This window comes from Zootoca vivipara, chromosome 7 (assembly GCF_963506605.1).
Source record: "Zootoca vivipara chromosome 7, rZooViv1.1, whole genome shotgun sequence".
NCBI classification, from domain to species: domain Eukaryota; kingdom Metazoa; phylum Chordata; class Lepidosauria; order Squamata; family Lacertidae; genus Zootoca; species Zootoca vivipara.
Window position 1 is genome coordinate 51,855,861 of NC_083282.1, and position 18,486 is coordinate 51,874,346.

General features: G+C 44.9%; 1 protein-coding gene across 1 annotated transcript in view; it reads left to right on the forward strand.

Annotated features, from left to right (window-relative positions):
• PACSIN1 (protein kinase C and casein kinase substrate in neurons 1) overlaps positions 1 to 17,384 on the forward strand; it is a 57,096-nt gene extending 39,712 nt beyond the window's left edge. Inside the window, exons 2-10 of the mRNA XM_035123981.2 lie at positions 1,520 to 1,640; positions 2,920 to 3,076; positions 3,919 to 4,154; positions 4,953 to 5,108; positions 6,729 to 6,904; positions 9,651 to 9,774; positions 10,409 to 10,539; positions 10,656 to 10,849; positions 13,091 to 17,384. Coding sequence (XP_034979872.1) covers positions 1,578 to 1,640; positions 2,920 to 3,076; positions 3,919 to 4,154; positions 4,953 to 5,108; positions 6,729 to 6,904; positions 9,651 to 9,774; positions 10,409 to 10,539; positions 10,656 to 10,849; positions 13,091 to 13,200 — 1,347 coding nt within the window. The 5' untranslated portion in view covers positions 1,520 to 1,577 and the 3' untranslated portion in view covers positions 13,201 to 17,384. The remainder of the gene's footprint in view (positions 1 to 1,519; positions 1,641 to 2,919; positions 3,077 to 3,918; positions 4,155 to 4,952; positions 5,109 to 6,728; positions 6,905 to 9,650; positions 9,775 to 10,408; positions 10,540 to 10,655; positions 10,850 to 13,090) is intronic.
• The last annotated feature ends 1,102 nt before the right edge of the window (positions 17,385 to 18,486 follow it).

Below are 18,486 nucleotides of genomic sequence, written 5' to 3' on the forward strand. Positions count from 1 at the left end.
ATTGTGGTGCCTTCTTGATTATTTGGACTGCAACTCCCACCAGCCCCAGCCTGCATGGAAGGCCCCACATTGGGGAAGGCTGTTGTAGAGCTTGTTTCCCATGAACCCCATCACCTGACATGGAACAGAACAGACCATCCTACTTTACAGAAGGCAAGAAGACATGCATCAATAAATCTCGGTCATGGTATGATCCCCATCCTAAGCATAGCATTCCCTTTTTGAAGGTGTTTTGCCTTACCGTGTGACCTGATAGTGGTTCATTCCTGACTGACAGCAGACACATCATTCCTGATGTTGTATAATGTACCCTTAGACTTGAGCAGGGCTTTGAAGAGTGATGTTTTTATGAAGTCTATAGAATATACAGGAATATATGTGCCCTAATATGATGGTATTGTGATGGGGGGGGGGGTCCAATCTATCTAAGCTGTGGTGTACATTATCTCCCCCAAACATTTCTCTCTCCCTCCAAGGACTGGAGAAGATGCTTTCCAATTCCAAACACTTTCTCTCTGAATTTAATTCCTCTCTGGATTTATTGCAGACAGGGGGCAGAGAAGGCAGACTGGGTTTGCGAAGGGAAAGGCAGACAGAACTGAGACACAGCAGAAGGGTAGGGCATGCTTTGGTTTCCTAAGGGAGCAATGGAAGTACTGTACTGTATCCTTGTATTCCCAGCTTCTTCATTTCCACTAAGCCCCTTCTTGCCCCTCATGCATCCCTGCGTGGCCCCCATTGTTTGCTTGAGAGATGAGCAAGGGACACTTAATATCTGTGACCATCTGTTCATGAGAGCATTTATGTTGACAGCAAGCGCTAGCCAAATGGGAGGCCTTCCATAGCAGCCACCTCACAGAGCTTGGTTGCAGAGTCACTAACCTAGCCTGGAATGGCAACATTTTAATAGGCTATAGTAAATTCAAAGAGCCACAAAATGACCAATGGCTCTTGCCTTGCCATCTCCAGCAAGCTTTATAATTTGTATCCTGGGAGGACGGGAAGGGTACTGAAGTAATAATAATCCTGAGTATAGGAAAAGAGAATCTAGCCTTGTTTACTTCCATAGGCTGCTGCATGGGACAGAAACACCACTGGGATCAGCTTGTCAAACTTCAACATATTCTGCATTGCACTGCCATTAGTGCAGATAAAGAGAGGAAGCTCCTATCTGCTTCAAGTGCTGTGTGTTGTGGGCCTGGTATTTGTTTATTTGTGATTTGGCAATACCACTAAAAATTCAAGGAAATGGGTACATTGTATCTTGAAGGATGCACCTTGAAGGATGGAGGGCTGCAGGAATGTTAATTTTGCTCTAACAAGAAGCCTTTTTTTCTGCAAAGGAACCCTGAAATCTAGTGCTTATCATGGACAAGACCTGGAATGGCTTCCACACCTGGAATGGAAGGGGCGGGTGCCATCTTGCTCTTTGCCTCAGGTGGCAAAATGTCTTGGGCCAGCCATGGTTCCTTTCAAAGTTTGCATGATCTTTCTTCTCATCTTTTCTTATCCCTTGCAGTGCATGAGGTCTGCAGAGTGGCTGAACATTTTGCCATAAACTCCAAGGGCCACAAACCATGTCAGGCTCCTATGATGAGTCTGCGGCATCTGCTGAGGAAATAACTGACAGTTTCTGGGAGGTAAGAGTCCCCTCGGCACAAACCACATACGTTATCTTCTGAAGAAACACTGGCTGAGGAGGGAGGCAGCATAATACAGTCCCTCCAAGGTCCAACCCAAGCTTCCCTCATGCAAATGAGATTCCTGATTGGTGGTCCTGATTGACTTTTGAACCCAAGGTTCTAGAGAAGGGAAGCCATGCATTGCCATAGGCTTTCAACAGCAGTGCAATGGATTTTTGCAGAAGAAAAGGGTAGAAGATGGAGAGAACCTTCTGGATAAAAGCAGTGTTGATCATATACAGTTTGCTCTTCTGATGCTTTTCCTTCTAGAAGATGTTGTCCCCACAACTTAGGCACCTTCTTAATACTTAATTTCTAAAGCAAAAGTTTCCAGAGCTCACGAGCTTCTGGAAGTCATGCTTCTACCCTGGAACCTCTACCTTCTAATCTAACTAGTTGTGGTTACTCACTGGTTAAAAAGGGGCACATTTTGCTGACATGGCTGGCACCTGCAGAGTGGGCCCCTTATTCTGCATTGGGGGGGGGGGGGTGCAGTCAAAGGGGACGAAAGTGACCTTGCTAGTTGTATTAGTGTGGGAGCAATTAGTGACCTGATGGAATAGGATCATCCCTCTGACCAGTCCAGGAAGTTTTGCCCTCACCTTCAGTCAGCTTTGCTTGTCTTCAGTAGAGTAAATCTAATTGGCTAGTTAGCACTGTGCCATCATCACATTCACTAAAGGACCCCTGATTCACTGATATCATGTAGGGTAGCAGTGAAGAACATCTGGCCCACAGACCTAATTGGCCTTCTCCAATTTGGCCAAACCATACCCTCCTGACATCAGGTGTAGGGTAGGTAAAGATGCAGCTGGGGCAAAGGGGTTTTTCAGACGGTGCTGATCAGCAGGTTGGCAACACTTGCGAAGCCCCATGCACATCGCTTTTCAAGCACAGACAACCAGCTGATTGTTGGTGCTTGCAAAAGCTCGGTGCACTGCACTTTGCAAGCAGTGATCTGCTGACTTGCATGGCACTGTATGTGGCTCCTTGCAAGCCCCCAAAAGCAGCTGATCATGGGGACTGCAAAGAGCTGTACAGGGGGCTGTGCTAGCATAAACAATCATCGGATTAGCCCCACCCACATGTCAAACTTGTGGCTCACGTTGGGTTGGAGAGATAAGAATCTGTTATTCTTTCTGCTCTCCTGGTTGCTCAGAGCCAGGCTGGCCTCCAGGACTATCTTTGGGACTACAGCTAGTCACTCGTACCATGCAGCTGTTCATGTGTCTGGCAGGTGGGGAACTACAAACGGACGGTGAAACGGATTGATGATGGATATCGGCTGTGCAATGACCTGATGAACTGTGTCCAAGAGCGGGCCAAGATCGAGAAGGCATATTCCCAGCAGCTGATTGATTGGTCCAAACGGTGGAGGCAGCTAATAGAGAAAGGTATTTCTCCTCCATACTGGGGTGGGGCAGAATGGGGAGAGCAGGTGGGAAATGGAAGAAACAGGAACAGCAATTTGCAAGGTGGCATCAGTCCTTCCTCCCCACCCTCTGTGTAATGTAGAGGAAGAATGTTTCCCCAGGAATTATTTTAGATTAGTTTCATCTAATAGTAAAAGCTATGCTGGGGCTCTGTGAACAAGTTGCTGCTGCATGGCCCTTCCCAGACTATTGGTTATTTATTCAGAAATTTATTGTTTCCAAGTACACATTTGGCCCAAGAAGTTTTCAATAAACAGATAAATTAGAATAATAATGCACAACAAAGCCCAACATATTAAGCTATTCATAAAATGAGTCAGATCAGCTAAAACCTCATGAGCTTTGTAAGCACAACAAGAGTTTTAAAAATCTCACTTCTTTCTTGCAGCCTGATGAAATGCATGTTTACAAAGATGCAGGCCCTACTGTGTCCAGCAGGACGTACTCCCAAATAAGTGTGCATACAATCACAGTCCATGGTTGATGCATATTAGTGCAGACCCATCGGCTATGCTATTTGGAGTGGATGGGGCTGTTGCTGAGTCCAGCGGCTCCTGGAGGTCCACAGGTTTCTCACTCCCTGCTCTAAGAACTAGAGCGCCTAGATATTGTTCAAGGCTCTTGTCACTATGTACTTCTCGGTTCTCTGCTGCAGTGTTCCAACCAGCAAACTGGCAAAGGTTACAGCCCCTTGATAGATTGTGAGTTCATTATGAGAGTGTGTAGCCTGCAAGGGAGGAACAGGGTGTTATTTCAGGATGCCCAATGGTCACCCCAGCCTTGCTGGTGCTCTCGGTACATAGGCCCACAGTACGGCAGTTTGGAGAAAGCGTGGATGGCCATAATGACAGAGGCGGACAAGGTGAGCGAGCTGCATCAGGAAGTGAAGAATAGCTTGTTGAACGACGACTTCGAGAAGGTGAAGAACTGGCAGAAGGATGCATTCCACAAACAGATCATGGGAGGCTTCAAGGAGGCCAAGGAAGCAGAGGATGGTTTTCGGAAAGCACAGAAACCCTGGGCCAAGAAGATGAAGGAGGTAGGAAGGGCTGGAGGAGGAGAAAAGGGCAGAGTGACTCATGAGTTCAATCATTTTATGGAGGAAAGGAACCCAACAGCTTCCTTGGGCTGTGGTTGAGAGAGCATCCTCATCCCATTTTAGCCACAGAACCCTAAAGTGGGATGTGGGCAGGAGCCTGTTTTATCTTAAGAGAATCAAGTCATACCTGCAGGATAATAGAAAGATCACCATGTGTGGCACAAAAAAGGATCCTGTTGCCTATGTATCCAATGTCTGTAGAGCCCTACCTTCATGGTTTAGTTTATACTTTCATAGACCTAGATGGGTCTCCGTGTGGCTGAGGGACATCCTCATTCATACACGCGCACGCACACGCACGCGCGCACACACACACACACACACCCTTAGGAAGTAAGAAGTATTCGCCAGTTCTCTAGTAATCTACATATAGCTGTGAACCACATAATTTGACTTTGCAGAACCTGATTAATTCTGAAAACCAGAGCTTTCATTGTAACAAGAAAACTCAAGTTTCTAGTCTTCATGGTTACAGAGAAAGCATTGCTATGTACTTGTGCAGTTTACTACAGTAGCCAAATTGGGTTTCTAAGCACAGAGTTTGGATTTTTTGAAAGCATGGGCAATGGGCTTTATGAAGGGTGGGTGGAATTGTAATGGAGAGGAATTCTTTGTTTCAGGCAAAAGTGAGCATTTCTGGCCTCAATCTTATTGCAGCAGTTTCATAAGAAACAGGGGATAGGAATGTTGTACTGGGCCTCAGCAGTCACCCTTTCCTTCTTTCTCAACTCAAACCAGCTGGAAACAGCCAAGAAAGCGTATCACCTGGCATGCAAAGAGGAGAAGCTCGCCATGACCCGAGAAGCCAACAGTAAAGCTGAGCAGTCCATCACTCCAGATCAGCAAAAGAAGCTGCAAGACAAAGTGGAAAAATGCAAGCAGGATGTGCAAAAGGTAGGAGTGACCACCAAGGATATAGACAAATTGACACACATGGATATTTCTCCCTTTGAACACCTGAGAAACGCAACCATCTTCACATGTAGATAAAGGCGCAGACAAAAAAAAGGAACAGATGCACGCACAATGTTTTACAGTATGTGCATGCACACTCTTACCCAAACATGAACAACCTTCTAATACATTCACTTCCTCATCCTTACACAAAAGGCCTTTTATCATCCTTGCCCCTCTGCATGCCTGCCCCCTCGTCTGTTGTGCTCACATCCATATTCTCTTATCGTTTTGTTTCTCTCCTACAGCACAGTTCACACCATTCTCACATGCATCCACTCATGTACATCCTACTCATCTTTACACATGCATTCTTTTTCTTGTTCACATGATCCAGGTGTAATTGAGTCATGCAAGTCTGCTTTGCCCCTGCTTGCCCTTTTTCCTCCCTGGTCATCGGCACTGCAACGTTCTCAGTAGCACCCAGGGATGGGGGAACCAGTAGAGTTGGGAAGAAGTCCATACTCCTACTTCCAATGTTCCTGGGCTTTGAGGAAAGCTTTACATTTGGTCCTCTGTAGCTGACTGACAAAATGTTCACTTGCTAACACAGGAGAAGCCTGCAGCAATGGGCAGGATCATTGGTTTCTCTTCACCAACAATTCACTTCCTACCTCGCTGCTGCTTTTATGGCACTAAGGCCGTGAAAAATAGTGTGGGCAATGATACCCTCTGCCCTGTGCAGCATCTGTCAGTCTCTCTCCTGCCTCTCCCCACTGCTGTGAGGTGAATCTGGTGACCTACTTGCTGCTACACAGGAGCTGGAAAAATAATTCCTCCATAATGCCTTACTGCCCCAGAGCTGGTAATGCAGTTCTGGGCACTGGGCAGGATTCACCTAACGATCCCCATCAGCAGCTTTCCTTGCCTCTCCTTCTTGCTGTATCCCCTAAAATTGGCTTGGGGATAGGGAAGAACCACCAGAACAGCATGCAGGAGGAGAGGATGGGGGGTTGTTCCATTGCTTCCCTGATATCCACTGTCTTTGGTTTCTTTCATGTTTCTGAAACATATACTGTACACCAGGCATCCCCCAAACTGTGGCCCTCCAGATGTTTTGGCCTACAACTCCCATGATCCCAAGCTAACGGGACCAGTGGTCGGGGATGATGGGAATTGTAGTCCAAAACATCTGGAGGGCCGAAGTTTGGGGATGCCTGCTGTACACTATCTGAACCTCTTTATCAGGTCTTGATACAAGTTCATGCATGGCTCTTGAGCAGTCCATAGTGAACTTGGGACTTCTGTTCCCATCCATTTCTGTATTGTGTTTCATCAACAACATTTATTCTTTTCTAAAGCAATGCCACAGAGCCTTCCAGAAGTCTTCTCTATAGATGGCTGCAGCTGACTTAAATTAGTTTTAATTCAGCGCTACTCAGAAATAAACCTAGGCAGTCAAAACCTATGTAGGTACATATTGAAAACAGTGGAGCTAGACGTGTTTAAGCACACTGAATATCCAGCCCAGAAAGCCTGCCTAGGCAGGTCTTGCTGTGGGAACAGGGTGCTGTTCTTAGTAACTGGATCTTAATCTGAGTCCCCCTTTTGTGTACACAGACCCAGGACAAGTATGAAAAGGTGGTGGATGAGCTTAGTAAGTGTACCCCACAGTACATGGAAAGTATGGAGCAGGTCTTTGAGCAATGCCAGCAATTCGAAGAGAAGAGACTCATCTTCTTGAAGGAGGTGCTGTTGGACATCAAGCGGCACCTGAACCTGGCGGAGAACAACAGGTATCATATTTTCCCGCAGTTGCTTCCAGGTAACCTGTTTATTGAGCATTCATCCCGATTTGCTTGCACAAGGTTTGCTGGGAGGTTAGACAGTGTTGGCTATTTATTGTGCATTCATTCTGATGTGCTTGTGGAGAGATTATATGACATTGCAGCAAGCAATGGTCGCCCCACACTTTCCAGTGTGTTTTTCTGTTACTTTCCTTATCACAAAAAGTCTGACTTTGAGGGGGAAAGAGGTTTCTTGTGCAAGAGCATCAAATCAACTTTTAACTGGGTAGCATGAATTTGCTAGAGTGTGCTTGAATCCCACCTGAAAATAGCAGCAATCTGGAAGTGCCCTGAAACTTTGAAACAGACCTGTAGAAAATGTCAACAACTCTTTAAAACATTCTCTGCTGCTGTGCTTTAGCACAAAAAGAAATCTAGAGCTCCTAAATGTTCTGCATGCAGCATTTTGGAGAGCCTCACTTCTTGAGGGTCTAGTGAAACAGAGATTTATAGGAAAACAGAACAGAAAAATGCAGAAATAAGGTGACAGAGCAATGCAAGGCTTTGGAAGGACCCTGATCTGTTTTGGGGAGGTTATTGATACTTCAACTTGGGGGCGGGGAGTCCCCTAAAAGAATAACCCCAATTCCCCTTGTTATTCAGCCTCCTCACAGAGCTGTGTAACACCAATCTCAACCTGCTGCACATGTAGATCCAGCCATAGAAGGAAGCTGAAGAGAGAAGAGTTGCCATTCTCATTAACAAGCTTCTAGTATATCTTTTAGGGCAGCAAGGGGACATTCAGTGGCAGAAGCAAATTAATTCACAGTCCCCAGACAGCCAGTGCAATGTCTGAGCAGATGTGTGGCGCATTAGCAGCAGCAGTGTTTATTTTTCAAGTACCAGAAGCATGCCTGGTTATTTTATACGTATAGGCCTACACAAAATTTGAACTGTATTATTGTGGGGGAGATGGGTAATGTGTAATTTAGTAAATTCTCCATCCACAGTTGGGGAATATGTGTGTATGTATGAAAGAGATCTCAGGCTGCCTTTTGGGGATGGGGGGGGCACAAAAACATTTGATATATTATAGGTATTGTTTAGAGCTGAGGCCTCCAAGGCTGGATGGCTCTCAGCATCCCAAAATCTGTAACTGCAGATGAGGTGACAGTGAGAGTGTGTGTGTTACTGTGCAAGCCTGGAGCCTACCAAATGGTGGCTGTGGGTTTCAAATCTTGAGAGCCACCCTAAACTAGGAGGAGGCCTAGTGGAGCTCATAAAAACATTGGGATATTTTTCCTTTCAGAAATTCTATACAGGGGTACCTCAGTTTATGAACTTAATCCGTTCCGGAGGTCCGTTCTTAAACTGAAACCATTCTTAAACCAAGCTGTGCTTTCCCTAAAGAGGCCTCATGCCGCCAGTGCCCTTCCACCATTCGGCTTCCATTCTTAGACCAAGGTAAAGTTCACAAACCGGGACACTACTTCCAGTTTTGTGGAGTTTGTAAACTGAATAGTTCTTAAACAGGGCTGTTCTTAAACTGAAGTACCACTGTATTAGCTAATGCAGCTCCCAGCAACAAGCAACAAGTCCAAAGGTTCTCCCTGCTGTAGGAGCTGTAGCTGGAAATCTAAGAAGGTTGAAAGCTTGAGCCAGGGCTGTCTAAATAATTGTCATAAGCACAAAGTATGTTTCTATCTGCATCTTGTGGATGCATTGGTGGACAAAATCATATCATAAGACCACTGCAAGGAAAAAGTTGGTTTGGATTGCACAATCCTGAAACTAAAGGTCATAAATGTGTCAGAAGCTAAATTGATTGATTGATTGATTGAAAACACTTCTACACTGCTTAATAATTCAGAATTTCAAAGCAGTACACAAAAATATAAAATCATATATGAAGTAATACAGTTTTCTCCATCTCCACAATGACAACATAATATACCAACCAATATCAATGATAATGATAACGATAATTATTATTATTGATTTATTATTTATACCCCGTCCATCTGGGGTGTACTCTGTACTACTCTGGGCAGCTCCCAACAGCATAATAATAATAATGTGATAAAACATCAAACATTAAAAACTTCCCTAAACAGGGACTACTTGGATGAACAGGAAAGGCTTCAGAATCTGCCGAAAACATATAGCAGTGATATGATACACCCAGAGGATAGCTCCTCAAAGACAGTAGGAATAAGCCCCAAATAAAGAAGGTATCCCAAATAAAAATGAGCCATCATCGCTTGAAGGTGAAGAACTTGAAAGGAAAATGGGCTGTCCTTGGAGATAGATATTTTACAATCTTGCTTAAACAGCCAGATTTTTTGGTAAGGATGCTCAGACACCTCTATAATGAATCACAGATGGCATAGCAGCAAAGTCACACTGCCATCCTCCTTGCACTTCAAAGCCAGTGCTGGTGCAATTTATGTGCCGCTTGCGCCCCCTTGTGCTTACTTAGAACAATCTAGGTGCTCAGGTTTCCTTGGTTATAGATGATGAGCGCAAGAGGCTGCCTTGGCTCAACGTGGACTACACCGGCAAGCAGCAACTCTCCAGGGTTTCACAGATAGAGAGGAGCCTTTCCTAGCCGTATCTTAAGATGCTAAGGGTTGAACTTGGGAGCTTTTGTATGAAAAGCATGTGCAACAGCCCTTCCCCAGCTGCTGCTTTTGCCACATTACTCATGCTTAGTATTGAGAGAAGTGTGTTTGCTTGTATGTCTGTTTGAAACAAGCAGTTATAGTAAGGTGTACCGTGAGCTGGAGCAGACCATCCGCACTGCCGATGCGCAAGAAGACCTACGATGGTTCCGCAACACTAGTGGCCCAGGAATGCCCATGAACTGGCCTCAGGTAGAGGTAAGAAGCTGTCCTCTTACGCCGAAAACTGAGGTGGCTGCAATTCTGTAGCTCAGTATAATCTACACCAGGGTTTCCCAAACTTGGGCCTCTAGCTGTTTTTTGGACTGCAATTCCCATCATCCCTGACCAGTGGTCCTGCTAGCTAGGGATGGTGGGAGTTGTAGTCCAACAACAGCAGGAGACCCAAGTTTGGGAAACCTTGATCTACACTGACTAGAAGAGTCTTTATGGGATTTCAAACAGAGTTGTCTCCCATGCCTACCTGGAGATGCAGTTGATTGAACTTGGGACCTTCTGCATGCAAACAGGTTCTCTACCACTGAGCTGTGACCCTTCACTTTATGTCAGGTAGGCTGTAGCCTGCAGAATCAACAGCTGCTAGCCTCAGTTGGTCTCTTGAGCTTTGATATTCAGAGAAGCAATTTGCCACTGAATGCTAGCTGCTGAGGAGCAAGAGCAGGAGAAGACTACTGCCTTCGTGCCCTGTTTTGGCGGTTCCCAGAGGCACCCAGTGGGGCCACTGTGGCAGAAAGGAAGGCAAAAGGAAACAGGGCCCTTCTTATGACTAGAACTGGGGGTTAGAAGAGCAGTGTGAAGAGCAGAAATCAATGGCACATTTCCTTGGCTGCAGGAGTGGAACCCAGATGCAGCAGCACAACCAGTAGCAAGGAAAGAGAAACCTCCAAAAAAGACTGAAACAAGCAACGCATCCAATTCCAGTGGGGGTGGGGAGGCAGCAGCACAAGCTGGGGACCGTGGCAGGTGAGTATGCCAAAAAATCCTGGGAACTGGAGGCCATAGAGTGCCGCTGTGCTTAGCCATCTCCGGGGGCTTTGTGCTATAGTATCGGTTCTCATGGTGCCCTATTGCATTGCCAGCGTGAGCAGCTATGATCGTAGCCAAGCCTACGCTGCCGAGTGGTCAGATGACGAGGGCGGCAACACCTTCAACTCCAGCGAAGCCAATGGTGGTGCCAACTCCTTCGAGGAAGAGCCAGCTGCAAAAGGCGTGCGCGTACGAGCTCTGTATGACTATGACGGGCAGGAGCAGGACGAGCTGAGTTTCAAAGCAGGTATGTCGTAAGATTTGCTAAGTGGTGATGGCTGAGATGAACAGATGACAGATTGCTGCCTGGGCTAGTGCTGTTTCACAGATACTGGCCACAACCTCCTTGTTGTCTATGCTCTAGTAACCTCAAGGTTAGATTACTGCAATGCGTTATACGTAGGGCTGCCTCTGAAGACTGTTCAGAAACTTCAGCTAGTGCTGAATTGAGTGGCCAGGTTGCTCACTGGACAAGACAGGTTGAGCACATTACACCAATCCTGGTCCAACAGCACTGGCTACCAATTCATTTCCAGGCCCAATTCAAAGTGCTGGTTTTGACCTATGAAGCCTTAAACGGCTCAGGACCGCCTCTTCCCATATGAACCTCCCCAGACCCTGAGGCCCTTCTTCGTGTGGCTCCTCCTCAAGAGGTCTGAAGGGTGGGAACACACGAGAATGGGCCTTCTCTGCAGTGGCTCCCCTTCTGTGGAATGCTCTCCCCAGGGAAGTTCACATGGCGACTTCATTATACACCTTTAGGCACCATGCAAAACCCTTCCTCTTTATTCTGTATTTTTATACCATTATTTTATCCTGTGAACTGCCCTGAGACCTGCAGGTATAGGGCGGTATGCAAATTTAATTGGTGGTGATGGTGGTGAAAACATAGATGTTCCTGCAGCTTGTACATATGTGCTCTCACCTTAAGTTCCCCAGAAGTGATGCCAGGTTTGGGAAGGCTCCAGACAATATACTTTCTGTAGGGTCCCATTACCCCGACCTTTCATACCACCACCTGTTACCTTGGCCTCCCCTCCCTCCCTGCCACTGTTGTTCCCCTTTTTGTGTTTGGAGGACTCCCTGGTCCTGAATGGGGTAACTGTGTCCCTGAAGGACCAGGTACGCAGCCTGGGAGTCATTTTGGACTCACAGCTGTCCATGGAGGCACAGGTTAATTCTGTGTCCAGGGCATCAGCTCCATCTGGTACGCAGGCTGAGACCCTACCTGCCGGCGGACTGTCTTGCCAGAGTGGTGCATGCTCTGGTTATCTCCTGCTTGGATTACTGCAATGCGCTCTACGTGGGACTACCTTTGAAGGTGACCCAGAAACTACAACTAATCCAGAATGCAGCAGGTAGACTGGTGATTGGGAGCCGTCGGGACCACATAACACCAGTCCTGAGAGATCTACACTGGCTCCCAGTATGTTTCTGAGCACAATTCAAAGTGTTGGTGTTGACCTTTAAAGCCCTAAACGGCCTTGGTGCTGTATACCTGAAGGAGCGCCTCCACCCCCACCGTTCAGCCCCTCCACCCCCACTGAGATCCAGCACCGAGGGCCTTCTGGCAGTTCCCTCATTGTGAGAAGTGAGGTTACAGGGAACCAGAAAGAGGGCCTTCTCGGTAGTGGCACCTGCCCTGTGGAACGCCCTTCTGTCAGATGTCAAGGAAATAAGCAGCTATCCTAATTTTAAAAGACATCTGAAGGCAGCCTTGTTTAGGGAAGCTTTTAATATTTAATGCTGATTTAATTGGGAGCCGCCCAGAGTGGCCGGGGAGACTCAGCCAGATGGGCGGGGTATAAATAAATTATTATTATTATTATTATTATTATTATTATTATTATTATTATTATTATATATTTTAATGTAAAACAGCCTTGGGAGACTGAGGGCTTATCCACACTACCTTTTGTGCTGCCCTTCCTAGGCACAGGTCCAGGATTTCTAGGTCTGTGTCTCAGTGGGGTTTGTGGGGGGGGGGGGGCGCGCGCGCCTGTGCCCCACTGCTTTTCCCAAGAAAACTTGCTGTCAACCCTGAATCGGAACAAATGGCTATCGGGTTTTCCATGGATTTCAAACTGTTCCAATTCAGCATTAAAATGCAAGTTTTCCCAGCGAAAGTGGGGAGACCAAAAACAACAACCTGCTCTGACACAGACCTAGAAATCCTGGACCTGTGCTTAGAAAGCGCAACACAAAACAAAATGTGGATGTGCTCTGAGAATTTGAGGATAGCAGAAGGATGGGGACCTTCAGGCTTTTCCCCGCAAACCTTTTTCCTGCTTGAAATCATGCAGCCCATTGTTTTTCCCTGCACAGAATTGCAACAGGTTAAATATGTGCTGAAAGCAGCTAGTGTGAGAGATTTGGAGCAGAAAAGTGGGCAGTTGGGAAAACACCGCCGTCCTTTGATGCCATTTGCCCTTTACTGCGATAGATTGACAAGGAGCCGCCAATTTCAAATTTCTTCTTCTTCTTCTAGGTGATGAATTAACCAAATTAGGTGAAGAAGACGAACAAGGCTGGTGCAAAGGGCGTCTGGACAACGGGCAACTGGGTCTTTATCCAGCTAACTATGTGGAGTCTATCTAGTTTTATCGTGTTCTCCTCACTGCTGTCAGAAAAACAAACCAACCCGCTGTCATCGCCTATCTCTCTATTCCAGCCAAGTAGCCATTTTGCCGTCCCGTCACCCACTCAGCACAATTAGAAATATCCAAACATATTTTCCGACCGATCTTATTTTTTTAATAGACATTTCTGAAGAGTATTTTGTGATCGCTTTAATCTTTTTATTTTCTTCCCTTCTGTTTGAGATAATGAGATACGAAAAGGTCAACACTGTCTCTGGAGGGCTTCCTTAATAAGTGAAAGTCAGGACCTCAAGTCCTTAAAACCTGACCAACAAGGCTTCTGATTGGTTGGTTTTTAAGGCTAATGAATTTGTGATCTACCCTGCAATTGGCCTGAACAATTCTGAAATCCCTGGCACTTCTGCTGCTGGGGCCATTAAATCCACTTCACCCTATCTGAATAGACTGAACAAGTAAAAAATAAGGAGGATTTGTTATTTGATTTGTTATTCCTGCCCATTTCCCTTCTGCGTTTTCTTTCTTGCCTATTCCCGTTTTGAAAAGCAACAAGACAGCTGCTCTTTGTCTTCTGCAAAAAGCCTCAGTCAGCGTTCTTGCACAGTAATATTCTACTAGTCAACCGATCATCCTGAGCCATTGCATTTGCTGGAATTATTGTATGCATATGCTATTTAAATCAAAGGGTTCGCCATGCAGAGCCCCAAGATCCCATTTCCCCCATATATTTGGAGCATGATAAGGCTTCTCCTGCTGACTGGAGACATACTGAAACTTTGAGCTCAAGATGAACACCCTATGCAATTAATTCAAGTGTACCTCACTTGCTCCTTTCTCCCAGTTTCTTTTGCAGAACTTGGGCTCCATTACTGGGAACCTGATCAGTTAGGGGTGGAGCAAATCCATCCCTTTAATTCAAAAACAACACAGATTTCTGTGCTGTTTCCATTCTGAGAGTATCTATTGAAGCAGGAAAACAATGAGATGCAAGCCTGTGATAGCTAATTTAGGCTGCCTGCATAATCAGACAGACCACCAGGCACTCTTTGACAGATAAATTCATTGTTGTGCTATGGTCCAAAAACCTTTCCTGAAAGTGGTGATTTGCCGCAGTTTTCATTCTTAAACAAGATTGCCCATTCAGTTGCTACAGGATGCCTTTGGAAACATATACTTGATTGGAATCCAAGCCTTTAGCTATCGAGAATATATCAACAACTGCCCAGATGTTGACTGGAAATTTCATAGTGTGAACAGGGTTAAGTTCTCCAAAGTGAGGTGGGAGGCTGCATCTCTGTATCAATTGGGGTGGGAAAACCTACGTAGTTAATGATTAAGGAAACAGGAAGTTGTCAGTGTGATGTCATGCAACATATGACGTAGAAGGAATTCAGCAGATGAGATGTGTGAGTGGTAATAGATGCCAGCGCTGGTGCCGGGAAGAAGTATCCTTAAAGTATTGGAAAGTCCGGTTGGATTTCTGTGCACATTGTAATATTAGCAGCAGATGTGTCTGATTTGGTGCATTGATTTTGAACAGTTTGGAGCCATGGAAGTAGTCAGATGACTCAAGGATAGCAGAAAAGATAACCCAGACTGCGGAGAAAAGTTTGTTCTAAAGTGAGGTGCTGTGTCCCTTTTTCAGGCAGTATAAGAAGATTGCTAAAAGGAATATTTGTGATGGAATCCCAGATAAAGCGCCAAATCCATGTTGAAGCTCCGTCCTGTTTGGGAAAAGCATTTGTTCCACAGAAGTAGAAGGAAGGAGTTTGAGGGCTGGCCAGGATGCGTCAGCCAAAGTGTTAGCCCTTCAGCTCTTTGAGCTGAGGACAGTGTGGATGGATGCCTAGAGTTTAGATTAAATGTAATCCCAAACACATAAAGGTCCACGTCAGCAGTGAAATTGTGTTTGGCTTGCTTCAGCCTCCAGAAGTATTCTGTGTTCATACTGGAAACGAGAAATTAGTTGGTTGGGATAGCTATGTACCAGATAGATTAAGGAAACTGGTAAGAAGTTAGCATGCCCCTAGACCAGGGGTGGAGAATGTGAGACCCAAGTACCAAACCTTCCAGGCCTCTCTGTCTGTCCCTCAGAACTCTCCTCAGACCACACACCCTCCCTGGCCCTGCTTTTCACTGAGTATTTTTCCCTGGCTGGAGTGTGCCCTTGAACTCCTAGTGTCTCCTGCTTATGGAGGATAAAATTGGTGTGCATAGAAACTAGCCTACTGTACAAAGGTAAACTCTACATTTGTCACTCCACCCACTTTTACCTGTGGCATGCGACCCTCGGAAAGTTGTCCAGAAAGAATGCAGACTTCAGGCATGAATGAGTCCCCCACCTGCATTCTAGATCAAAGGGAAGTGAAATTTTCCTACCTTTCCCCATCCAAATCCCTCACAGTTGGCACAAGAGAACCACCTATCTAGAGCTGAAGAAGCTACCATAGGAGAAATTAGCATAGGATGACAGTTTTTTCAGTCACCCCTCTGTTTGGCCAAAGATATCATTGAACTGGGATCCAAACTTGTTTATTATTCAGGAACCCTTCTGTGCCAGTAAATGAGGATCCTTCATTATTTTTAAGTTCTCTAACATGCTTAATAAATTGAATCTTCTAGCAAGCCTTTGTCCTGTCTGAGAACAGGACATGAGTTTGAGCCCTACAAGGATCAATAAAGAAACAATATATTTTGTACCACCTACATATTGCTTAACTGACTTTGGATGTATTCCTGCTAGCATAGGTGAGGCCGCCCTTTCTCTATAGGTGATTTGGTGTAAAATTCATCAATAGAAAGTCACAGAGTAGATCCAAGCATTTCAGTGGAAATTTCTCCAATCAGAGTAACTAATTTCTGGTATTCAATGGGGAAAAAATTATTGGATGGAAGACCAGCACTAAATGCTGATCTGAATCGGCCATTCCAACACAAAGGATGAAGAAGCAAATACCAGTTGGTTCCATGAATGGAATGAACTTTGGTACATGGAAAGAAAGTTGCACACAGAGGAGTCCTTCTGCAAACAGAGCTATTCACAAAGTGATTGTGTGTGATGCAATATAAATCGGGAATCGATATGTCAAGCATAATTACAGCATTTGATCTAAAGGGAAGCAAAATTGTTGCTGGTGACATTTGTGGAAAAGTAGGATTAGATGAGATTAAGGGGAGGAAGCAAATTTGATTTGATTATCTTTAAGAATATCTTTGTCCAAAAAAATCTCTCAAATGTAAAGACATTCCTTCAAATCTGTTTATTCATGAATTGTTCAATTGTTGATTTTTTAAATAGCTCTGGCCAGATAGGCTTTTAAGAAGTTGTATTTTCTTCTCCAAAAGTTAGGAAGCTGAAATAATCACAATTCATTTCTGTATTCTTATCTTCTCAGGCTTCCTTACCTTGGGAAAATTCTTGCCCTTTACTCAAATACATGGGTTCCTTGCAGCCTTTTTTTTAATCTGAGAAACTAGATTAGCTAATGGCAAAGTAGATTAGAGTGAAGTCTCAGCAGTTCTTTTCTCAATTTCTCTTCTCCATGGTAGCACAGTGTACATGGTGCATATCATCAATGCTGCACATCACCTGGGCTTGACCCATCTTTGGTTGACATATTTCAAACTGATAGAATCTGATGTTTCCATCATCCAGCTACCTCCCATTCCTAATTTGTTCATTTCGCATATCTCACCTCAGAGAGTGCTCTGTTTGCTTCTGTTTACCAGAAGGCTCCTTGTTTCATGTCTGCTTATAGTACACTTTTATTAACATTCCTCTTCCAAAGTGTGCTCGCCTACATTGGATTCATCCAGCTGGGGACCCACAGATGCTTATAGCTATTGTAACTTAGCTAGTCTATATATGAGTCTTCAAATCTTTCCTTGAATGCCCCCAGTCATCCCCTTCTACAGCTATCCCCTTCCCCAGGTTTCTTTACATAGAGCCGCCATCCTTCCTCCTCCACTGCAACCTGTTTATCTTACAAATTATTGGAGCCAGTGAACCAAGTGTTGTTTCTGAACAAAACATGCTGCATACTGGATAACATAGACAATATTTTTCCGACCTTCAACTTTTGTTTTGTTTTGTTAGGTTAAGAAAAACTTTGAAGAATGCTGTTGTCTCAGCAATGCACCTGTGTTTTTTTTGTACATTGATTGTGTAATTTAAAACAAAAAGGTATATATATATATATAATAAATATATATATATATTGTGACTGTATTACTGTGTATACAAAAATGATAACTGATCTATGTAAATGTTATATGGATTTTAATTCTTGTTTGATTCTCGTACTCTTTAACATCTCCTGATGTAGGTGTAGCTGTCATGTTTACAAGATGAGCTTCATGCTGAGGTTGATCAGGTCACTGGGGTGGAAGGTGAACAAGGAGTAGTTCTGACTCCTAGATTAGTGACTAGCTGATGCTGCACTTCCGACTTAAATTAGATTTCTCTCCCAGTTCAAACTCAAGACTTAATTTGAACTCCAGCCCAAGCCTGATACTAAGAGCAAGCCACTGACGTGCACGCCGTCTGACAGCTGGATAATGTGGCTCAAGGTTTGACAAAGCCCTGCTTTCTTTTCGTTATGCTCAGAAAGTTCTGAATATGCCCCATTCTTGTTCTAACAGTTAAAGCTGATCTTTGGTGAGGGTAGCAAGAGTTTTCACATGAGGCACTATTCCCTAAGTTGTCTCACTCTGCATAATAAGCATTGCATTTGGACTTCCCTGACTGCTGAGCGAGAGTCAGAAGATACAAATGGGGAAAACCAATGGATGTGCTTTGCTAATGGTACAGGACAAGGAAGAGTTAACAAAAGCCTTGATTCTGGTGCGAGTTAAGCCTCTGCAGTCACCATCCCTGCACTATCACCCTCAAGGTATCAAAAAATAATGCTAGCATGACCTAGGAGCCCTCATCCCAGTTCTTAAAGAGAAGAAAGCAGAGATTTGCTTGTTAAGAGAGCCATTTACTGACATTGGAAGGGCTGATTCTCATGCCCATCTCTGGAACAGTAGCTGTATTAGTTCTGAGGCCGTCAATGGCACACATAGAGGCAGATGGATAAAGGCAGGCACATACAGGATTCTCTGTGCATTAACTTTTAGCATGCCGACCTCTTGGGAGTAGCTTTTTCAGCACTTTCAAAAGGACCCTAAAAGTCAATGCAATTCTTTCGTTTGCCTACCTCCATGTAATGAAATGAGGTGCCCGAATCACAGTCTGCCAAGTGGCTACCCTCCTGGAAGTGCTCTTGAGAATTAGCAGTAAGGT